The 26,144-nt window shown below is 30.7% G+C and overlaps 2 protein-coding genes across 2 annotated transcripts in view; both read left to right on the top strand.

Moving 5' to 3' along the window:
• Positions 1-1,146: 1,146 nt before the first annotated feature.
• Positions 1,147-15,135, top strand: LOC106679641 (homeobox protein 2-like). Its single transcript, XM_014418903.1, has 3 exons — positions 1,147-1,216; positions 9,592-9,708; positions 10,890-15,135. The coding sequence occupies exons 2-3, from the start codon at positions 9,602-9,604 to the stop codon at positions 15,073-15,075; spliced, it is 4,293 nt and encodes a 1,430-aa protein (XP_014274389.1). The 5' UTR covers positions 1,147-1,216; positions 9,592-9,601; the 3' UTR covers positions 15,076-15,135.
• Positions 15,136-19,867: 4,732 nt separating this feature from the next.
• The window catches only part of LOC106679653 (probable G-protein coupled receptor Mth-like 5), a 10,241-nt gene continuing 3,964 nt past the window's right edge, over positions 19,868-26,144 (top strand). The window contains exons 1-5 of the mRNA XM_014418927.2: positions 19,868-20,310; positions 21,334-21,625; positions 24,055-24,133; positions 24,203-24,378; positions 25,857-25,992. Of these exons, the coding sequence (XP_014274413.1) occupies positions 19,888-20,310; positions 21,334-21,625; positions 24,055-24,133; positions 24,203-24,378; positions 25,857-25,992 (1,106 nt within the window). The 5' untranslated portion in view covers positions 19,868-19,887. The remainder of the gene's footprint in view (positions 20,311-21,333; positions 21,626-24,054; positions 24,134-24,202; positions 24,379-25,856; positions 25,993-26,144) is intronic.

The following is a 26,144-nucleotide window of genomic DNA, read 5'->3' as shown; positions in this document are numbered from 1 at the left end:
CTATGACAAAAATGTTAATAATCTTAATGGAATCTGGACCTTATTCAAATGTTAAATCTTGATTATCTCAAAAATAAAGTCTGTCTCCTTTTTTTTTCATTATTCATTATTTAATTCAACCAACCAAACAAAAGCTTTTAATCGATTATTAACTCCATGATTTCTAACAGCATTTATAAATCAAATTCAATTAGGAAAAATATCTGATAGTTCAATTTTAAGCGTAAATTTAAAATATATGTATCTTTACGAGAAAATTAAAAATTAATTTCTTATCATGACTATAGCCATCGATGAGTTTCGGTGTATCTCGAACAATAGTACCCGTGGTTTTGTTTCCTGGTACCGTAAAACGGTTTATTGAAGGGTATTGGTGTGAAGAGAAAGATAACAGTGTTCTGTATAAATAAGTTATTTATATAGAAGGATTTTTATTTTTTTTCATTTATTTTCTTTCTATCATTTTATATATTCATTAGCCACGGCTCCTCCCTGCCTACGCCCATGGTTGACCGTGTGATCATTAGCGTGGATCGTGTGGATCACTCGTAAAGTATGCATTATTAGGAAACTTATCATTGCCAGTGGTATAATTTTTTTATAAACACATTATGAAAAAAGAATCAGCTAATTCGGACCACTAGGAAGGGAGTTATCATCGACCTAATTTTCTATATTTTTGCCCTTTACTCCTAAAATATGTACTTTTTGTATACCTAATTTAAACTTGTCGAAGAAAATTTAAACACATAATCAAAAAAATAACAGTTGAATCGGACCACTAGAAAGGAAGTTATTCTTTAGTGCTTCTGAGACCCTGAATCAGTTTTAATATTTTTTTTTCTAAATTCAGTTTTTATTATTGTAGTCATTTTTTTTTTAAATAGGTTTATTAATTTAGAAAATAATTTTGAATATAACTGAAGAGTTCCATACTTATGCTATAAAGTAACCCGCCTTACGAAAGTTCACTAGTAACCTTCCTAATACCTTAAATGCAAAATTTTCCCTCATAAACTATTTTCCGATTTTGGTCAATCTCTGCCTATGGAATTGCCCCCAATCTGCACACTATTGTCAAAATGCTGACAAAACACTTGCATAATCTGTTTTGTTTAGCTTCAGTTTCCTGTAACAGTTCTTCAAGCCAGTTGCATTCTCTTTTAAACGAGGAATGATTCCTAGATTCCCATTTATTAGCTAAATTCTTATAAAGGTGGGTACTATATACAATAATTTATTCACATTGTTTGGCACTACTGTGTAATGTCAGTTGTATTACCTCTCGTTTGAATTTAAATCATTGTCATAATTTTTTTTAAAGTAGATTTACATTTAACATTGTAGTGGTACTAGAAATATTTTTATATCAGAAAGGGAAAATGTGAGCATTAATTTGGTGATCTAAAGTTTTTTTGGAATTAACAGAGTTTATTTAATCTAAGACCTGGGCCTGAAGCTGTTTTATAAACTGTATTTGTGAAGGTAAAAAAAAGAACCATTGTATCATATAAATACATGCCAAATATTCAGTATTGTAAATGTAATATATTACTTTCACACTGAAATTATTAAAATTAACAATTGAGTGTTTAACAATATATTTGAATTAAAAAATATTTTAGTCGAGCTACATACCATACAATACATTTTTAATTATAATATTTACATGTAACACATCAATATGAAGTATCAGTTTTGATTAATATATTTTTATATCTTGATTTAATTCTAAACTGTAATTAACTGAAGATTAATGTATAATAATAATAAGTTTAACCACACAGTGTCCCACTATACTTGTCCACCATGCTACTAGCTTTTATTATTTGTATTTGATTTTCGCTAGATTTCACATTACACTACAGTGGCGTAGGGTTTTTTTTTTTTTTTTATATTAATTTTGTACATTTTTTAAGTTCTTCTCCAGGACACCTAACCCTGGAATTTTCAATGAGATGGTGTCATTTTTTTTTATTGATTCTTATCAATTTTAAGCTGAATACATACGAGAGAAATTTTTGATCTGACGCATCCTAAAGGCCAGTATATTGGTAAACAATTCTTTACGGTGTTTGAAGACTAGTTCGCAAACGATCCATAAAATTGAACAAAATTAATGAACAATATTGGTCCAGACTTTGATGTTCCGTAAGAATCTGTCATCACAATTTCTGATAAGTCATAACGCTAACGTCTCAATGTATAAATGCCTCAATTACGAATTCTGAAATGATTTTATTCTTCGTGTTTATTCGATAGTCCGCCCATGTTGTACGCAAATCGTCAAAAAGCGTAAACGAATTTTTGCGGATTTTGGTGACTAATGCATTCAGGACTCCTGGGATTAAAAAAAGTGTCCAGTATGACTTCGCTATAAAATTTCACTTTCTACTAGTGTGATGGGGAAAAATAAAAACTCCTCAATAGTTAGACTACATGCCACTATGACCCAGCAAAAATCAATTCAAAATTCCAAAATTTTTAGGGTGATAAAAGGGCGAACAAGTATACCTTTTAACGGAACCCTATATATATATATATATGTATATAAACGCGCACACAGAGTACATTTATTTTTTGTATGAATCTAAAATAGAATAGCTAATTCGTGTACAGAATTAGTATTCAATACTTATTATTGGTAAATTAATGTATTATTGTTTTTATGTTTTTTTTTTCAAAAACGTTTTAAAAATATCTAGTGGCCTAACAATGCTACATACTCTTTTAACTCGCATTCATTTTGATTTTCACGACCTTTATTTTTAATACCCACACACACACAATTTTTTTCAATTAAGTTAATTACAATAAACTTCAACACTTTCCTAAATTAACTTTCCTTATTATTTTCTTCTATTTAAAAAAACTTCCTTTTATAGGGTATAATGAAATGTCTCTTTTGTATCTTGGATTGTTTTGGAATAAAAGTTAACCAAACTTCTGCATTTTTGTTCTGTTGCTTATTTCTGGAGCATTTTCTAGACAAAAATGTTAATTATCTTAATGGAAACTGGACCTTATTCAAGTGTCTAAGTGATTATCTCAAAAATAAAGTGTCTCCTTTTTTTTCATTATTCATTATTTAATTCAACCAACCAAACAAAAGCTTGCAATTTTTTACAAAAAAAATACACTCTTACAAATTTTTTAATCAAATGCAATTAGAAAAAATATCTGATAGTTCAATTTCAAGCGTAAATTTAAAATATATGTATCATTACGAGAAAATTAAAAATTAATTTCTTATGACTATAGCCATCGGTGAGTTTCGGTATATCTCGAACAATGGTACTCGTAGTTTTGTTTCCTAGTACCGTAAAACGTTTTATTGAAGGATATCGATGTAAAGAGAAAGATAGCAGTGTTCTATATAAATAAGTTATTTATAAAGAAGAATTTTTAATTTTTTTTCATGATAGAGTCAACCAAAAAAAAAATTTATAAAACACAAATTAAACCCTATAGTACATAATTACTATCTTAATAGTAACAGAAAAGGTCATATAGACCACCGGTTCAGGGGGGCGGATGAATAGCTACAAGTTGTCACGGTCAACAATATTACTGCTGACGAAAATAGAGCCGAGGATTACTAAATTGGTAACAGCACACCAGGTTCATTCTCATTAAGATGATTTCGAATGTTTTAACTTTTTTTTATATTATTTGATTATATTATATTAACTATTTGAGTTCAATAAATAGTTTCCTAATTTCCAAGATCAGTGTTTTGCTATATTTTACGAAAAAGATAGAAACATGAATACATACGTATTTCCTATTAATTGCTATTAAAATTTTTAAAAAATTAAGTTTCAGGGGGCCCTAAGTAATATTTTTCCTGGAAAGGGGGCGATAGAAAAAACGTTTGGGAACCACTGATATAGACCATACAGAAGTCCGTCCCCTTTACGTACAGACTCACGGATCACTCACTACCACTCAGACTCCCAACTTTTTTAAAACTTTTGTCGTATTTGTAATATTTTCAATACGCTTGCGTGTTATATAAATATATTCATACATACATACATACATCCATTATTTTTAAAGATATATATTTTCTATTTCATTTATACTATTTTTCTACTATAAATCACTAAATCCCGTATAGTACTATTACAATCATCTACATAACTGAATTATTGTCAAGTTTAAAATAAAATTTGGCATAACTTATTTTCTTAATAGTAATCCACTCGCATACTTTCCCTAATAGCCCACCCAAATTATACAATTCATACCAACAATCATAAAATAAAACAGTGACCTGGTTTATATTGTTTGGTACCTCCAGTACATTACTAGTACTCCTGGATTGGGTGTCGGGCTTAGGAGAGAGATTAAGAGAGGTTGTAAACAGAAAATATTTTTAAAATTACTTTTTTTCATTTAAAAAATTACATCCAATATGATCCGATCAGATGAGAACATCTATCGGTCGGTACCAAAATAAAAAACAAAAATGATAGACATAAGTGAAATGTAATTATTACAATTTTGACTATTAGGGCATTGTGGTGGCTATACAATTTTTAAACTATATAAGTACAATATGAATTGATCTCAAGTGATATAACTAATAATTCAATTAACTACTAAAATGAAAATAAAAATAAAATAATAATTATTAAAAAAATTAAATTAAAAACGTGTTAAATTAAAAAAAAGTTAATAATAAAACTGCAAATTTACAAATAGTGAATAAATATAATAATGAGAATAAAACAATATGATAAAAATAAGGATCCAATGATATCAATTACTAAGCATATACATACATAGCTAATTCTAATCGTAATATAATGAATAATTTTATATGGAGTTAAGAAAAAATACATATAGGCATATAATTAAAAATATAGGCACATATAGTCATTTAGTAAATCAAAATCAGTTGTAGGTAATCATAGAAATAAGAAAGTACCATGTTAAATATTTATTTTTTATTTTTCTTTGGGGTTGATTTATTTATTAGTTCTCCTAGTAAGCGATTGAACAGATATGGTACCTTATAGTTTAAGCTACGTTTACCGAATTTATCCTTATAGGGTGGTTCGATTAATTTAATTTTTTGTTATCTAACATCCTTTGTATATATTATCTCTTTTCTAAATAAGTTATTTTTTATAAATTTAAAGAAAATTCTGTAAAAATTAAATAGTTTAGGTGGTAAAATACCAACGATTTTAAGATTTTCTGCTTTATTATTGTGTAATTGTTCTTAATGTTCGATTCCTTAGATTAGCAAGTTTTGATCAATGACTATCAGCACCATAACATCCGATCCCATATATAATATATTGATTCAAATAAAGGTTTGTACACCATTATTAAAGCTTCTCTGTTTAGTACGAATTGGAGGTAATCAATTTTATATGAGCATACTCTTAATCTCTTTAAAACATTTACTATGTGCGGCTCCCAATAAAAAACATTATCCACAATAACACCTAGATTTTTTTATATTATCAATTTTAGTGAAACAGACATGGGATTTAATTTCAGGGTCGTCTACAGAAGGCCGTATATTTTTTCAGTTTTCTCTTTATGTCTCGAAAATATTTGGGTTTTATAAAAAATTAGGTCTGTGCAAAATTAAAGTATATTAAATTTCCTACCAAAGTGGTCTCATAACCTATATTCTAAATCATATAGTTTCTGAGGTATGGAGGGGAGGTCTGGTAAAATTTGGCGCCTAACTCTAACGTTAAAAAATAAAAACAGTGCCCTTTTTTATATTCTTTAATAACATTAGTACATTACGTGCATGAAAGCCCAATGGGTTTGAACGCCGGGTTAAGAGTGGAAGGAAGGGAGGGAGGGAGGTAAGTGTGAATGTGTAAAAATCATGTTTTTGCTATCTCGAAAATGATTGTGTTTGGTAAAATATGTTCTATACGAAATTAATATACATTAAATCACCAACAAAAATGGTGATATAACTTTTTTTTCTAAACCATCTAGTTTCTGAGATACGGAGAAGACAAATGTGGTTATGAAATCGCTTGCCTACATTGAAAACTACATGGTTTAGAAAAAAGATATATCGCCACTTCTGTAGGAAAATATATTTACTATAATTTTCAAGCGACTTATTTCATCAATAGTTTTTGAGATATTAGAATAAAAAACACGGTTTTTACGCATGTAATGTTCTGGTTTTGCTAAACAATATAGGGAATGTCACTTCTTTATTTTTTAAATGTTTCGAAATCTAAAATTTCTGAACACTATTTGCGCTTCCCAAGAAACTATTTGGAAAATTGACCTCTCTTAGCTATTTATAGCATTTTAAAGTTATTTTTAGCTTAATATTCCTTTTGAGTAATGTTATTCACCACAATTTTCGCAGTTCGAAGTAGGTTCTCAAATCTCCCTCTAACCCTACTCTCCCTACCGCCCTCCCCCCCGATGGCATTCCTCTGTTAGTTCTAATGATGATATTATTGCTAATAAGAGGCGTATTCCACCACTCATTTAGGCCCTCTTTAATAAGCAAGTGAGAGCCCATGGTAGTCACTATAAGGCATAGTTTAGAGATCCAGGCTGGAGAATTTATTTGCTGGTTAACTTACAAATAAAATCAAACGGATAGATAAATGGACAGATAAAGGAATAATAAAATAGAAATAGATTAGTTTCTTACCTGAATCCAGCGACTAATTTCAGCGAAAGAAGAGGAAGCATTAGGACGAAAAGATACTGGTGAGAGTAGGAGGTAAGTAGAATTGGAGCATTTTTTACGGAAATTTGTACGTAACTGGAACAATAATTTTTTCTATTTAATTTTAATTTTTCAAAAGCATTTATTATATTAAATTCATATATATATATTTTTTTTAGTTTACTATGGTTTTCTTAATTGTATCAATTTTTTATATACCATCTTTTTTTATAAATTTCCATGTATATTTTTATAGTCTTCAAATAGCTTTCAAAGTTTTTATCTTGTTCTCAAAAGTAGACCGAAACGTCGGTTGCTAATAAATTGCTTTTCTATTATTTTTGTACCTTTCTTGACAGCCAAATGTATAAGTTGAGTTATGAATGGTGAAATAATAACATTGTTAGAGGATAGAAGGGTGAACTGTCTAGGGGGACACTCTATTTATATAAACACACACACATTATATTTCTTTTTTATCAATGAATCTAAAATATTATAGCAAATTCATGAATTGGGTTGTAAAATAAGTTTTTTCGAGGCGTTTTTCAATATTTCAAATTAATCATCTTTGTGATCATAAAATCACGTTTATTTGGTCAATAATGTTTAAATATTCTAAAAAAGGATTAGTAAAGGTGCTTTTATGCATCAGTTTCAACCGAGATTCCTTATCTTTATTTTTCTTGCTGAAACTGGAAGAGAAAAAAATTAATTTTTGTCATTTAATGATTTTTTATTTCCGAAAAGGAAAATCACTGCTCAGACGGTTAACAAAATTTGCTCTGTGTATGGCGATTGCCTTAGGAGAAAGCACCGTCCGTAATTGGTTTCAGAACCGGAAATTTTGACTTGGAATACGCAAAGCGCTCGGGTCGTCCTTCTACTTTTGATGATGTCCAAATTCAAGCATTGGTCACAGGCAATCCTCACTATACACGGGATATCCCAGAAGTTTGCCCAGTTGGAACAATTAAAGGCAGCGGTTGAGCAAAAGCGTCCAGCATTGGCTAATCCCAAAGGCATAGTTTTTCATCACGCCCGTCCTCACGTGTCTTTGCAGACCCGGCAGAAATTAATGGAGTTTGGCTGGGATATGATCCCCCATCCACCCTATTCACCAGACCTTGCCCCAACAGATTTTCGCTTATTTCGGACCCTTCAAAAATCTCTTAACGGGAAACACTTTAATTCGCTCGAGGACTGCAAAACGCACATAGAAGAGTTCAATGCGCAAAAATATGAGAAGTTCTGGGAGGACGGAATTAAAAAATTACCTGAAAGATGGTAACATGTAATAGATCAAAATGGGTCATATATAAATATAAAAATATTTACAAGAATCTGAAGTTTTTATTGAAATCGCCAGTAAAAAACGCTACGAACTCATTTTACAACCCATTTCAACACATTATTGATAAATTGATGGATGATGTTTTTCAGTTTAGATTAGTAACTTTAGACTGTTTATATGTTATCAACAGATTTTATTTTATTTAAAACATGGGAATAAAACGTTTTTATAAAATATATTTGTGAGGGTAAAAAAAAATTATATATATATATCATTATAAATAAATGCCAGATATTCAGTTATGTTAATGTAGTACTTTCACGTTGTAATTGAAAAATTGATTTAAACAACTAAATGTTTAACAATATGTTTGAAATAAAAATATTTTGGTCAAGCTATATTTACAGCAACAAATTTGTAATTGTAATATTTACTTATAACACATCAATATGAAGTATCAGTTTTTATTAACATATTTTGATATCTCAATTTAATTATAAACTGCAGCTAACTGAAGATTAATCTATAACAACAATTATATACAAACAGGGTGTCCCAAGATCCAAGATACGCTTGGTCATTACAGTGGCATATGGTCTATCTTATAAGGGAATTGTTATTTTTTTTACTTTTTTCAGTTGTTCTCCACCAAACCTTACTCTAGGATTCTCAATGAGATGGTGTCATTTTTTTAGGCTCTGATCAATTTTGAGCTGAATACATCATAGAGACACTAATCAATTTAATTTTTTTAAATTTGTATAAGGTTTTGAAAATTTCTACTGGCCATGGTTAGGCTTCAAATTCTTCGTAATCGCATTCATTTTAACTTTAACTTAACAACCTTTACTTTATTACCTTATATATATATATATATATATATAGAGAGAGAGAGAGAGACAGAGAGAGAGAGGGAAGCGGAGTAGATCAGTGGTAAGGCACTGTGTTACTGACTCCAAAGACCTGGGTTCGACTCCAGCTCTGATAGATAATTATTTATTCTGTTTCTGTAGCCGTAAACCCTGTAGGTTCAGGAGCCCTCTGATGTCCACCCAGCCTCATAAAGTTGGTACTTTAATTGGGAGAAAATGTGGTAGTTGAGCATACTTCTTACTAAATCACTATCTTGCACATCCGTTGATTTAGTAACAGTAGTTCTTTACTAAGTACAGGGAGTGCACTGAACTTTCATGGGTTATAGTGGTACAGTTTTACTATTTTTTTTTTTTATAATATACACACACAATTTCTTTTCAATTAAGTTAATTACAATTAACTTCAAAATTTTTCTAAATGATCTTTTCCTTGTTATTTTATTTTATTTAAAAAAACTTCCTTTTGTCGGGCATAAAATTCTCTTTTATTTACTGCAACTTTTCATTGTTTTTTAATAAAAGTTAACCACACTACTTCATTTTTGTACTGTTACTTATTTATGGAGCATTTTTCTAGACAAACAAGTCGATAATCCTAGTAAAAACGGGACCTTATTTGAAAGTCAAATCCTAAATATTGCAAAAGTAAAGTCTGTGTCCATTTTTTTAGTGTTATTATTTAATTGGACCAAACAATAATACGAAAGCTTTTAACAGATTAGTAACTCTTGCGTGTTCTATTTTTACAGTTCTTCAAAGATGACCAAGGATCGCTGGAGTATCAGTTTAGTTGTTCTCAACGCTTTGATTATTATATCTCAGGAGAATGAAATTAATGCTGAAATAGAGGGATACGACCAAAAAAAGTAAGTTGAACATAGTAAAGATTTTTTTTTAAGGAGATGGGTCGGTGCGGTCTAGAAGGAACAAAATATAGTTATCAAATATTTTTATTCCTTCTTGATTATATCTTGGACTATATTTCTTATTATATTTTAATCGAAGTTATAAAATAAATGCTTAATAATTTATCATTAAAACTGAATGTTCAATAATTACGGGCAAAAATGAAATGAATGGAAGCATAAATGAAGGTACATGGGTTATAGATTGTCAAAGAAAGTATAGAGCCAGTAGGATCCAAGCATCTGATGTTAGGAATAGCGATCAGACAGGAAGTAATTATAGGGAACCAGACTTCCAAAGAAAACCACAGCCTGGCCTCGTGGGTATATCTTGAAGAGCCAGAATATTTTAATGTTATGTGTAATTGTAGTTCGCATATACACAATGCTGTCCCAAATCACCCTCACCCAGGCAACTAGTGGACTACCCTTATTCTTGTACTTGAGCAAATTGCGAGTTTTATATGCAAATATTACTAAAAAATTTCTAACAACTATAATCACAAAATATTTAAATCATGTTAAAATGGATTTAAACCTGCTGTTTACCCATAAGAATCATCTAAATGCAAATCAATACATAAAATAATTCAATTTAATTAATAGAGGAATAATCTATAAATTTTAAATAATTATGAAGTTAAGATTATAATAAAAATCTTAAACTTTTTAGGTCTTATTATTTTACTAAGACATTTAATTATGACTAAATCAGCCTCTTCTTCATATAAACTCATTACATTTAATAGAATAAAGATCTGTATTTTTTTCATGGCAACAATTTACATTTTTAATATTTCCCTCATCACCTTAGATATCAAATCAAATTATCTTCAAAATACTTTCATATTTTTATGATGTTATTTCCCCATCTATTAGTAACTGGTTGTTAACATATTAATACTTTTTAATTATTATTTTATACTCTTAGAGTTTATAATTTTTGAGACTTGATGATAACAATTGTGCACTCAATAAATAAGTTATAATTGTAGGATAAAAATAAAAAATATAATTCTAAATGTTTTAGCAATTATTAAAAACCAATCCACGACCATCAATAAATTTTAATAAACATTAATGCTTGTGTAATTACATATAATTATATTTTATATATACACATATAATTTATCTTTGTTTAGTTTGCAGAACGATGCCCTACAAGACATGATGGTGTTACCTCAAGACTGTTTCGAAGTTTGTAACGATTACGAATGTCTCTATCTCTGCCCTCAGCCATTAAGAGGAGTAAAAAGGTGTATCACCCCCTTGCAATCAAACAAGAAAAATTGTTGTCAAAATGGTCAAAAGGGTTCCTCGTCCGGCACTGATAACCTCAAAGCAGCTGGAAAACATATTTGGCAAGCCAGAGAGCAATTTTTAGGAATCAAAAAAGAATTAGAAAATGACCTAGCAAACAGACGTTACTCACTACTCAAGGGGCTTCAGCCTTTAGCATTAAAACAGCATAGCAAAGATCCATTGTTCAAATTAGGAATAAGGACTTCAAAACCTAAAAGCAGTACAACGCAGCTTATTTGTCCTGTCAACGAAAGAAAGGTAACAAACTCGCCGAATAACATTGTAACTACAAACGATGCAGTATTAGACACAGGTATTGATGACAATAATGAGAGTCATATATCTCAAGAATCACCTTTTAATAACGAAGAGCAGTTGTCGAAGGTAAACGAAAATGTGCAGATCTCTGATTACAATTATGAACCAGGAGAAGGAGTTTTATCGACAACAATGGTTCCGATGTTGCGTAATGAAAATACTGGGGACCAGATGAGTACTCCGAATTCGGACTCAATTATTAAGGGAAAAGAAGAAGTGCAGAACATTTTTACAGATTTGAGAGGCAATACAGGAATAATTGAAGCAGGGCGTGCTACCTCCGATACTGACATTGCTAAATCATCTTATTACAATGAATGTAACAGTCCCGACGACGGCCAAAGAAATAATGAAAATATTTTGAACCAGCCAAGTCCATTTTCAAGCAGCGATACTGAGCAACTATACAATTATGATTATGAAGCAACCAACACCAATGGTGGCGAAACTGAGCCAATTAATCAATATATACTTCAAACTGATCCAGCAATATATTATGGTGATTCTTACAGAAGTCCCATGGAAATTGAAAACAACCTCTTGTCCCAGACTAATCGAGATGATTTTTTATATACCACACCATTAGCACAAGAGCTCAATCCAATTGCTATTATAAAACCGTCTAAATTAGAAACTTTAGAAGACATGAGAGCTGTTAATGCTGATTCTGAGCAAATATATGATAGTCCTTTAACAGAATATCAAGACCCAATGATAACAACTCCAGGATCCATAGATGAGCAAAGCGAAATCGATCACAAAATGTTAGTTGAATCCAATAATGAGTTTACCTCCAATGATTGTGAAAGTTACACTTATGCAGAAAATAAACAAAGCGTTTCCGATTTTCCAACAAAGGAAAGTAGCGTGCCTGAGATCGCAAATATTGAAGAATCAACTTCTTTGAAAACTGATGTACGAGACAAGAAGATACCAAGCAATAACTTGGAACTATTATTGGCTCAAAGTTATCTCAGATCTGAAAATAATGAAAATCAATCATTAATACCGATTGAAATGAATAAAACAGGTGTCAATTTTCTCTTGGGTAGTGAAACCTACATTGGAAATGATACCAACAATTTAGACACTAATGAAAACAACTATGTTGAAAAATTCGAAAGAGAAAGTTCCTCAAATAATATGAATGATAATGAACATAGCTATGATTATCTCAATGATGATTCTTTATCTAATGCTCATGAAAAATCAGAAAATAAAACACAACTACCTGAAATAAACATGTCCTCGGTGCCTGTCGAATTTCAGTCTGATGATAAAAACAATTTTTCTGAAACTCTGGAAGTTTCAGAACCACCCAACTTCCAGAAACAAAATTACACTTATAGAATTATTCAGGAATTGATTTCACGATACAACATAACTAGTGATCTTAACAGTGGAGGAACTAACGCATTTTATTTTCAACCATTTAACAGCTCATTAGATGATAAAACATCAAAACATCACTTAGCTCAAGAAAAGCCAATGATTAATCCCAATCTAACTAGTAAAAACGCTGATAAATTACAAAATAAGCCAAATGAAAATGGGTCTGACTTCCCCATTGACAATACAACGCATTATCAAGATAGTTCAAAATCGTTAATTAGCACTAAAAATATTGGCATGTCAAAGCTTGATGTTATCGATGAAACGAAAGGAGAATCGATAGATGTGTCTAACAGTACAGGAATAAATGAGGAATATCTTTTTAACAAATGGAGAAATAAGAGTACTTCTAACATTCACAACAGTGGAAATATACCTATTGAGAGTTTCTCTAACATTTCGAAATCATTTAGGCTTAACAATGAGACCGAGAGATCAAAGGATATCACGTGCGCCAGTGAAAATACTCCCTCTGGCCCTCAAGAAACAATTATGAGTATAAAGAAAGGTAACGTAGTTGATACAATTATTGGTGATAATGAAAATGGAATACCATTGAATAATAAAACTGCTAACGGAAACAGGAGCGTAATCAACTCATCACATTCTCAAGAATTGAGTGTTGAGCAAACCATCACAGCAGCAAGTGTTCATCTTGTCCAAAAAGGATCGCTCAAAAATTCTTCTGATACAACTGAATTGGGATTTCTTCCAAATCAAACTATATTTCATACCATGAAAAACGACCGGAATGAAAAACTGGAAAATAAGAACATGAATATAACTGAAAACCAGCTTTTCGTTGAAAGTAACATACAAGAACCTATGTTTGGAAACAACGTTGCAATGAGCAATGAATCTGTTAATGAAATGAGCAATTCAGAGATAGCTGATCAAGAGTTAATGTATGATGTTGGAGATTCCGAATCATCAAATATCAATTCTACCAATCATGATGACATTATCAATAGCGTACCAATTGGTCAGGAATTTTATAACGAAACCGACATAAACAATCTGTATGATCAAAATGAGGAGGTTCTGCGATTGATTCCAAACGAGTTGGAAATTCCTTTACCTAAAACTTATGATGACAAAAGAGATGAAATAAAAAATGATGGCATTGATGAAGTCTATTTAAGGCTTGAAGAAAGCAATGAAAGCAGTTCCAGAAATATTGAAAACGATAATAGCAATCATGATTTATATAGACTGAAAAGTTCTGATGAAATATCAACAGAGCTCAATGATTCTGAATCATATACATTGGAGGATAAAAAAAATGATAGTATTATCAATAAAAAACAATTGAGTGATATTATCAATACAGAACTGAATAACATAAAACAAGAAACCGTAATATTAAAGAAAAGGGAAGAAGAAGAAATGTCTTACGGTGACGACACCCAATGTGACTGTGACTATCCGACGAGTAGGGACGAAGAACTACCTACGGACCACGGCTCAGACCCGTATATTCAAAGGGTAGACACCTACCACCATCCTGTATACCCTATTCTCATCGTATTTCCAGTTCCCTATTCTGTTTGTAACTGTGAAAATAAGACGAATCACAACACCTTAAATGACAACCATATCAATGCCCTCGATCCTTACATACCCAAAGATAAATCAGAGCCTTTACAAGATCACTCATTCAACTCAGTTTATAATAATTTCCTGCACGAAAGAGAAGAAAGGGCTGACCGAGCTCCTCCATATATGCCTAATCTGTTTTTTCCATTCGTGCCTTGGGGAGGAATGTACCCCATGAGTCATCCTTATCACCAAGAAACAAACAAAAAATTTGAGAATGACTTACAATTACGAGATGCAACAAATGAAAAATTAGATACTATGACCGACTCAAATGGAGGATTGCAAAATCCTAACCCAGAAAATTTAACGGAATTGCACCAAGAATCTGTTTCAACTTCAAACACCTCCGAAGCACAGCGATTTTCGCGTAACGAGTACAAACAAACTGGAATTAATGAATACGTATTTATCGACGGTCAATACGTTAAAGTTTTGAAGGATTTTGGAACTTCGATGAATGCAGAAGCTAGTAAAACAGAAGAAACGCCTACAACTGTTACCGAACCGTCTACTGCGTACACTTCTACAGAATCCTACTATGCCTATACTACTCAGAAACCGGTATCAGTTCAAAACGTTTTTTCTAGTGGTGCCATGAATACCAATGAGAACGGACATAGGCCTCCTGTAAATTACTTCTACCCTAGTGATTACGCAAGCGCTCAAAATCGTTTATACGGCTTCTATCCTAGCTATTTTTTCAATCAACATCGATAGTTTATTTCAATTTCATCTCTTCCAAGGAAATATGTATCAAAAGTATATTTTTCACATCACTTTTTTATCATGCACATCTACTAAATTTACTAAAACTTTCATTTACTAAATGTTTTTTATATACCAACCTTCCTAAGTTTCCCTTATATCACATGTTTTCTATAGTGAAAGTTCAGCCAAGATATAAAAAACAAAATACATAATAATGAAATACATTAATTATTTTGCCGATTTATTATGCTTACAGCAACCAATAGCTACTTTTTCAAATTTAATAGGTAGTTTTACCACCATTTATCGATATGAACTGTAAGAATATAATGGTTCTTGTGTAGATGAATGGCGACCACGAGCGCAGTCGGTCACAGCTATGAGAAACACTAATAAAGTCTTGTTCTTCTCATTTATGATAATTTATGATGTAGCATTGAAAAATTACATACTACTATACTTAGTTACTAAAATGTCCTTATTAGAAAAATACATTCTGAAAATATACATGACACCATAAACTGATCAGTGGCATAGCAAGAAGTATCGATTCCCGAGGCGAAACCTCGGATGTGATTAAGAGAGGTGTCGCAATTAATTGTATTTGATAAAAAATAATATTAAATATACAGATTGGGCGTATTATTTCAAATTATGAAGAAGATGGTCGGGGGGTGCGGTCAAAAGAAAACAAAAAGTAGTTAACAACTATTTATTTTTTCTTTTGACCGCTCCTCCGACCATCTTCTTCATAATTATTAAAAAAATAATTCAGTGAAAAATAAATCTGTTTAACTTTCCAAAACAGACTTCAATTAGGATTTCACGGTAATTATCACATCCAATAAAAGTGAATATTCCGTTAACAGAGTGCTACAAATATGCTTCAACGAAGCTCTTTCTTTACTTTGTAATGTTATTTCTTCAATCTCTTCCAGCCCTTGCACCTGTGTTATCCTCTAGGTATGTTAAATTTGATAATCAGTGCTAAGTTTTTCATTTGGTAAGGTTTTTCGAAAACGGCAAGCAATTATGCTGGAAGTAAAAAGCTGCTATGCTTAGATGATAGCTGCCTACTTCCGCATCTTGCTCTCTCTTAAGAAATGAACAAACTCCCATCAGATCCTTTTCAATTTACGTCGGGACCTAATTTTGAAATATTTAACTGAATTTTCTTCTTTAGAAGGTAATTCCGTATTTTTTAATCATTCTTCTAGACAAAAACACTGAAGAAATATTATGAATACAATTAAAAAGAACTTCAACCAGAAAAAGAAATATATTTATCAAAATAAATTAAGAAAAGATACAAACCAAATTAATTAATTAATAAGAAGTTTTTACTCTCACATAATTTAATTAAAATAGAGTTTTAGCCCTGTTTTTTGCCATTTGAAAATAGCATCAGTTTGAAAACTGATCTTGTAAGCTGCCACCATAGAAAAAAATCTATCATACAACTGAAGACCAGCTTTGTTAACACAGTAAAATTTTCTTCACTGGCAAAAACCAACCAGTCAAACATTAGTTAACGGTTCGTAGCAGTCCAATAACAAACAAGTTTATATTAGAACGTCCATAGCATTCTTAAACCCTCGCAGTGGCGTACTTGGATGATTTGGTGCCCGGTGCATTTCTTAATAAAAATCCCAATCAAAAAGAAAAGGAAGGACACAGGAAATTTTTACTACAATGGTGTTTTCTTCTGATAAAAAAAAAAATAATGTAATTTTTTCACAATAAGGAAATCACTCGAATAAAAGAAAAACCATCCAATTTTTTAGATCAAGAAATCATTCAATCAAATAAAATTCACAGCTTGTAAGTTTAACAACTACAAAAAAAACAAACAAATCTTTTCGGGTCCTATTATAAGTGGAGCCCGGTACGGACAGCGCCTTTCCCTCCCTACAACAATCCCTACAACAGGGTCCGAGATTGCCTTTAACCTTCTTTTTTTTTTTTTTTTTTTTTTTAAATTGATAGATTTATTTATTGATAGATATTACAATCTGCCACACAGTTGTGGGCAATAGGTAATATTGATAAATGATCTCATACATACTAAAATAAAAAAATAAAAAAAAAATAAGTAAAATAAAATAAAAAAAAAAACTCTTAAAATATATACAAACAAAAGGATAGACAAATGAACATAATCAGACTATCTGTATGAAAAATAAATAATAAAATAACATAATGATAAAATAATATATTTAACCTTCTAATATAAAACTGTTAATGGACTGCTACAAACAGTTAGTTGGTTGAAAAGCCATGAGTATGTAATATTAAAAATACTACACATTTACTTGTTTAGTATTAGTGGTATGCCGTTGTCGAGGTAGTTATGTAAGATCTGACTCTTAATTGATAATATTAGGCACTCTTGAACAGAAAGCATCGATAATGCGTGTTCAAAATAGGTAATGTAGTTGATAAGGATGGTAACTTCGTCGTACTGGGTACTTTCCTGTAGGTAAGAAGAAGCAATGCAACCCCGGAGGGTTTTGACGGCTGTAATATTTACAGTCTAAGCTTGCAGGTAGCGGTGTCACTACACCGTCATAACAGAATTCACTTATGTTACAATAGCATCGACCTGGATCTTGTGTGGTATTTGATAATACATATACTGGTATTAAAGGAACTGCCACGTATTTACGCTTTAATAATTAACTATCATACTTGAGCTATCTTATCAGTTGTAATGACGATTGGGGGAAAAAACATTGTCCTATTAAGTATTCTTATGTTGTGATTATTTCAAATTTAAAGTTTTTTAACGTTATAAAAATTACCTAAATAGGTTTAGGTTAGGTTTGGTTTACTGTCAACATGCAGACAGGAAATTGTGACACTGTCTCACTTTCGTGACAGCACTATCACACAAATAACATTTTCAGTTTAATGGAGCATTAAAGCAATTTGGCTTTATAGAGTTTATGCAGTAAACACAATTATACTACCCTCCAGGTCTAAAATATATACTTTTTATAACATAAATATACATGTAACCAAGGAAATCTTCAAAAGATATAATAATAATACTTTATTTATTCTGGGACGAGTTCCTTTAGAATAATACAGAAAAATCAATAGATGAGGGCTGAGGAACCTCAGAAATACTTAAACAAAAAATACAAAGAAATATAAACAGTCATAATAAAAAAAATAATTATAGGTTACTTTCTCACTTTTATCAGTTGAACAATAAAAAAAAACAAAAAAACAATGAATAAATAAAAAGAGAAAAGAAAACGATGTAAAAATAATTAAGAGTGATATAATAGTCTGAATGGATAGGAAATGATTGAACAAGCGGGATTTAAAGGTAGGGAGGGTATTTTGCGCGATGGATGTTGGAATGGATGGAGTTCCATAAGGATGAGGCTCGGATAATGAACGATCTATCGAAAGCAGCGGTTCGGTGGGCCCTTGTGTATAAATCTGAAGATCGTGAACGGGTATTGCGGGAACGTATGGAGGATTTGAATTGAAGGAGCTCGTAGATGTATGATGGACGGCGTGATTGGATGACTTGGAAGATGGAAGAAGCCAGGAAATACTTACGACAGTAGAAAGGATAAAGCCACTTCAACTCAGCATAAAAACGGGAAACAGAGGCGTCCCTCGGGATCCCGAAGATGTATCGTACACAGCAATTAATCAAGCATTTTAATTTCGCCTCGAGATCCCCAGAGACGCCCCCATATACTGTACAGCAATAGTCGAAGTGGGAAAATATTAGAGAAGTGACCAGGAGCCAACGAGTTTCAAATGGTGGCGGAGGTAATTTAAACGTTTTAAAGTTGAAAAGGTATGGCGGGAGATATTGGATGTATGGTTTTTCCAGGAAATTGTTCGATCGAAGGTTAATCCCAGGTTTTTGATGGTGGGGTAAAATTTGATGGGATTATCATGTAGAAACAGAGTTGGAATATTAGGAATAGTTTTAAGGACATGATTGGAGCCTATTAAGATTGCCTTTGTCTTCTCCGCATTTAGCTTCAACTTGTTAGCTATTGCCCATTCGCAAATCCCATCCAAATCTGCTTGAAGTTTCTCTGTGGCTGGTAATAGGTCAGAAGGCGAGAAGGACAGGTATATTTGGAAATTATCTGCATAGATGTGGTATTGCGAGTAATGGATCTAGAGGGGAAGGTCATTAATGTAAATAGCAAACAGAGTAGGAGATAAAGAAGAGCCTTGAGGAACACCACAGGAAAGGGAGAGGGTTTTAGATGGAGGTTCACCTGGGACGACTACATACTGGGACCGATTTCAGAGACAGCTTTTTAGTTTAAAGACTCTAAACATATACGAATCAAGGAAGTATTTCCGACGGAAAAGAGGGTGAAGCAACTTTAATTCGGCGTAGCAACTAGAGACATGAAAGTGTCTAGGGATGCCTTAGATGAATCTTATAAAACAATTCATTAATTCTTTACCCTCATCTCTTGCTTACCTAACAATCCACTATAAACGAGGCTATCATAATAAAACAGGAGGAGGAGGAATGAGGGATATATTAAAATATATAAGAGGTATGTTTTAATACTTGATCCATTGGCAAATATTAGTGTTCTGTACAAATGATGTTGAATTATAACCTAAGTAATATCATGATATTACATAAATGTTATTAACTAGCATTAATAACATTTTTCAAAGTTTAAAAAAAAAATAGATATGTACAGAGAGCTTTTATAAGAAATACTAATCATGTTATATATACTTTGGTCTCTTTGTAATTTTAGTTATTCAGGAATCTCCTTGCGTTGTTTGTGTGTAGCTAAGTTTTTGTAACCTCCCTTCGATATGGAGGTACTGTTTTTATTTATTATTTCATTTTCTTATGTTTTTTCATCTAATATACCTCCACCACGAAAAAAACCTCCAGTTTTAGTTCAGAAATGTTGTAAAAAAGGTGAAATTTTTGTTGATAAAAATTGTGCCCCGGTTAATGAAACGACTGAAACAGAATGGGAACCTCAATTTATGGATGAGAATGGACGAACTGTTTCCAACATTAATTACAAAATTTTAACTGGAATCCCTTCTTGTGGAAATCGACAATCATGGGAAGTTTACCATAAAGCTCTTGACAAACTGAGGCTGTTACCTGATGGTACTTTGAGGCACTACATCATTACAGCTGAACAGGGTATTTCAGATGAAGAATTAAATCAAGAAGAAGTTTTACAACATGACTACCGATTGGGATTTTACTGTAATGAAAAGGTATTTATTATTTCCTTGTACACTGTTTAATTATCCATTGTACTATAATGCAGTTATTACATTTAAAATATTTTTCCCTAATTTACCTTTTTATTTTTATCGATCATGTATAAAAGTGATGAGATTTTATATTATGAAGTAACTGTGTTTTGTATACCCAAAAATATCTAGGATAAGATTTTTTCCTTTATAAATTCAAGAAGATTTAAGCGGAGACTTTAATTTTGATAAAAATGATGGTCAGGAATAAGTTTTTGTAATCGTTCCTTAGAACTGTTTTTCATCTTCTCATTCTCATTGTATTGTCATATCTGAACTGTTAACTCAATCAATCAAGAATTTTAATCAAACTTATATTTACTAAATTGCCATTTTACTCCCCCCACTTCACATCCAATCGCTGAATTTCACTATGTAAACCTAATCATTGGGGTTAACAGTGGATTCATGCTCAGGACATAGAATTTGTAACTTTCCTTCTAGTCACTTCCACAGCCAGTATTCAATAAAATTTAATATTGTTGAAATTTTCATTATTTTAGACTTTAAATATATTGTTTTATTTTTCTTCATTCTTAGTGCATAAGAGTTTAATCATCTATGGTCATTAATAGCAGAGATATAGATGATTGTTTAGAAAAAAAAATTTAACTTAACTTTTATTTTTTCCAATTTTGACTCCATAAGCCGGTACTTTATTAGTTAAATTTTAAATACTTGAATTTCAATATTTATTGACAGTCATGCCAGTTTAATGTATTCATATGATTATTTCTGACTACTAATAACTATTGAATACTAATTTAGATCTATTTTTTTCAATAATGCTTATGATTGAATGACCTTTATTATATTACTTCATATCTTGCACATAGCACTGAAAATATTCAAGAAATTCTTGAATTCTTCATGTTTTTGCAATTAATTAAAATCTGTTACTTTCTCAAAATAATTTATTATTGTATAAATATTATAAAATAACAATAAGATCCTGTTATATTTAAATTATTTTTATGTTTGTAGGTCACATTCAATGGTAATACCTTTGATTATGCAATAGTTTGTCCACCTGATGTTTCTAAGTCGTGGAAAGATACCGACTTCATTCTCCGTAAAATACTGGACCCCGTTTTCCATATCATAGCCATCTTGTGCTATGTGACTGTGGCAATAGTCCATTTTGTTTTACCGCAGTTACGAGATATGGTTGGAAATATTATCACAACAATGTGTGTTTGTCTAATTGTAGCTCAGGCTGCAGACACATGCAGGATATTTACGGAGTTTACTAGTCCAGTTGGGTTTTTGGTTGCAGGTAAAGTAAAAAAAAAAAATTCCATTCCAAGTAAAAAATTATTTTTATTTATCTTATCAAACTGTAGGAAGATAGTCCGGGTGGTGGTCAAGAATGGTACCACCTGGTAACAGGTTAACTATAAATAGTTTATTTTTTATTATTTTGTACCTTTCTTAACCACTACCCGGACTATCTTCCTTTAATCTATGAGACACCTTCAACTATAAATCTTCCGATATTTATCTTATCAAATAAAAATACTGAATTACTTTTTACAACTGATTAATTCTTTTTAAATTCCATTTTAACAGAATATTAAAAAGCTTCCTTCTTACAATTTTGAATTGCTATCACAGTATTTTGCTTCTTGATTTCTTAATTATAATACTATGAATATTTTTCCTGAAAGTGTTAGGTCTGATTCCAGATCCAATTAGAATCATAAATATTTAATTAAAGCTATGAATTGGTTAGAAGAGCTTGGTCTGGTCTTGAAAATCAGAAACTTTTTTGAATTTCTATTAAGTTGATAATAGTTGACTGTAGATTGAATTGAGTAGAAGATGGTGAGGGCTGCAGTCAGCAAAGATACACAAATAAACAAAACTTATTTATTATTTTTCAAATTTCACAACCTCTTATTTCTTTGTAATTTTTGAAACACAGCTTGTAGCCCAGGACAAGTTGTAGCATGTATATTCCTTTTCGAAATGCTTGTTTCACTTGGATCTGATAAGTATTTCCTGAGACATGTTTCCATTAATGGATACATGTGAATTTCTTTAAGTCAAAAATCATTTGTTTAATATGCACATTCACTGTTCTGTGTCTCTCTGAATGGACAGACCCATAAATGAACAAGCCAGAGACGTATTATTTTTTTCTTCCTATTACACACAAGATCACTATTGCAACACCATATCTGTTTTTAACTGAGTTTTTAGAGTTTAAAATTACTGTAGTAGAAACTGTCAAAGGTTGGAGAGAGACAGATAGAATTCACATTATATAATACAATAAGTATGTTATATCCTTATATTATTTGCTTGTTGCATAAGTTATAAAGGTCCTGGTTGAGTTTAATTGGTGAATTCAATTTATGATGGAGGCCCGGGAAGATTTGTCCCAGGACCCCTTGATTTCTCTTTTTAATGTATAGTAGGTCTCTCTTTGCAGGCATATAATTGGCCAGTTTTTCAGATGTTGAACCTTCAACATTATGGGCATATGAAAAACAACAGTTCCTTCTAAAAGCCCGAGTATTATTTCAGTATCTTTCAGGTCTAATAAGTTTTCAAATTAATGTCAACCTAAGGCCTTTCAACAGTTTAAGATGTTTTGTACCATTTTATACCATTAAAAATTAATACATAAAGTTAAATTTAGACAAAAACATGACAAAATAATATAAATAATCATCATGATGATTGATATATTAAACATTTCTTAGATGTCCTCTAACTTTTTTATCAATAGATTAGCTACTTGATGTTTTTCATTTCTGTAGCTTCCACCATTTCACCCACCGGTAGACACATGAGTATAATTAAGCTAATATTAATCATTTAAGTTTTAAATTTATTCTTACCATGGTTATATTTATTATTAGACAAGTGTATTTCACTTTAGGAATTGTTATGTTAATTAGTTATATCTTTCACTGAATCACAATCCAGTTCTAAAATACATTTTAGAATATTTACAAATATGCCAAAATTTCTCTCCCAAGCCAAACTGCCTTCTGTGGCTACTGTATCAGTTAATTGAATATATCTTAAAACTAATTTCACTATTTGAACATAAATTTATATTCAAAACAAAACATTAGGGGCTTATTATTTTTTAATAAACTTCAGTTTGCTGAATATTTTAATTTCATGTGTATTTGCAGGTCACATATACACAATGCTGTCCCAAATCACCCTCATTCAGGCAACCAGTGGACTACCCTTATTCTTGTACTTGAGCAAATTATGAGCTATTATTAAATGCAAATATTACTAAAAAATTTCTAGTAATAGTAATAAGAATCATTATATGAAGTGCAAATCAATATATAAAATAATTCAATTTAATAAATGAATAATCTATAAATTGTAAATAATTATGAAGTTAAGATTATAATACAAATCTTAAACTTTTTAGCTCTTATTATTCCAACAACATTTAATTATGACTAAATCAGCCTCCTCTTCATATAAAATCATTACATTTAATAGAATAAAAATCTATATTTTGTTCATGCCAACAATTTACATTTTTAATATTTCCACGATCTCCATAGATATCAAATCAAATTATATCCAAAATACCTTTATATTTTTATGATGTTATTTCCTCATCTATTTTCATATGCATTCTTAATAGCAATTTCATACAAAGCATGTACTCATTTTCGTCCCTTTGTGTTTATATATATTTATTTAATTCATTCATTTCATTTTCAGATATAATTATGTTTATCAGCTTAATTGGAGCTTACTTTTGGTTGGCTAGTTTTGGATTTTATATCTGGAAAACATTTAGGTAAAGATATTTCATAATTTTTTGATCCTTCAATACTTGGCCACTTTTTTTATTATTTCTTGTTTACAGGTCACCAAATGTATTTCTAAGGATTACTGATGGGAAAAAGTACTGTTATTATTCATATTGGGTTTGGTCTTCAACCATAATGATGTCAATAGTTGCAACATTCTCTCATTTCACTTTAGATATACCTGATACATCAGAAAAGCCTGGTACACCCATTGCTCAAGGAACTGCTTTAGGTATGGTGGTTTTACATATTCTTATGTTAACAGGATTTATATTATGTATTCCTTGAATATACATATATTAGGATGTTTCCCCATCACCAATCCCAACATTTTAGGGATCCATTCATTACTATGCCCTACAACCTTACATGCCCATTTTATTCATCGCAATGCTATAACCTGAATCATATATACCGGGAACAGTTCCCTCACTTTTGGCATTGCTTAGCCTTCTAAATTCTTCAGTTAACTCATCCTTTTTTGGTTCAATACTTTACAGGATATACTTTCCGTAATACTTTATTTTCAAAAACCTGAAGGAACTGTTCCTCTGTTAGTGCAAAAGGCCACGTTCTGCATGCCTAAACTACAGTATTGAGGATAATACTTTTGTTAATTCTAACTTTAAAGTTTCTATACAAAAGGTTCAATTCTAGCAGGAAAATTTTTAAATTCCAATTGGAAAATAAAGTAGGAGATTACAGTAGCTCAACAATCCTGGCAGTGTCGATCCGATTGAGTGAGCTCATACTCTCCTATTTATTACAATATAAAATTTTTCATGCTAGGATTGACCAGGAAATGGCTATTCTATTGTAGTTATTATTATCATTATTAAATTAATATTTTCTGGCTTAAGTTATAAAAGGGAATAGGAATAGCTCCTTTTTGTAATGATATAATTCAAAATTGTATCTTGGCGCTAAAAAGTGGATTAGATAGCATCAAAAATGGAATGATAACGAGTTTTGGAATATTTGAATTAAATATTTTGAAAACTAACATACTGGAGTTGCTTTTATAAGTGAGTGAAATGTTTAGTATTTCTTCCTCTTTGTTATGAGCTATAATTCAATGTTGTATCTTGACATTACACTGCGTAAGAGAGGCAGAAAGTGGAAAAGATAGAGCCAAAAAACACTTTGTTGAGCTAATTACATAAATAATAATATGTTTGAGCTTTTATTGTTGTTATGGTAAACTTGTAAAGGGTAGCCATTTTTGTTTGTCAATCCTAAACACTTTCTTATTGTTAAGGTAAATTTAGTTGAAAAAAATGGTAATTTTTAAGATAAACTTAAGTCTTAATCATCAATAGATTGGATTAGAAGTGGTACAATTGACACAGTGTATGCAAATCATATTGAAAATATTCAATCAATTTGAAATTGTTTAAATTTCTTATTTTAGCTATCACAAGTCAATCATATCAACAGTTACAAATGATAATGTAAACTATAATATCACAAATGAATAGTATAATTAAATAAAACATTATTTAATAATTATTTTATTTATGTAAAATAAATATCATTATTAATTAAGCTTTAATACATTATTTCATTATATTATTTTATTTTATTTTTTATTATTATATTTTTCTTACGCACTTGTTCTCAAGCAACTAATTTAATCAGGTTTTTGTTTATTTATTTATTATTATTTTATTTTCATAAACATGGTTTTAATTTTTTTCTATAATTTTATAGGTATACTGGGCATTGCAGTTTTTTTTTCTCCTGTAGCATGCACTGTATTAGCAGATATTTATTTTTATTTGTCAACACTACAAGTAATGAGTACAGTGGCATCATATGGTAGAATTCATCATAAATTAAAATATTGGTATGTAATTAAAATTAATTTGAAAATATATGTATATATAGTTGACCGCAAAAATTGATATATAAGAAGATGGTCCGGGTTGCGGTCAAAAGAGAAACAAAAATAGTTTACAACTATTTATTTTCCGACGTTTCGCCCCACTTTGCAGGGCT

This window comes from Halyomorpha halys, unplaced genomic scaffold (genome assembly GCF_000696795.3).
Source record: "Halyomorpha halys isolate HHAL.00 unplaced genomic scaffold, Hhal_1.1 Scaffold213.1, whole genome shotgun sequence".
NCBI classification, from domain to species: Eukaryota; Metazoa; Arthropoda; class Insecta; order Hemiptera; family Pentatomidae; genus Halyomorpha; species Halyomorpha halys.
This window is presented reverse-complemented; position numbering and strand designations above follow the sequence as displayed.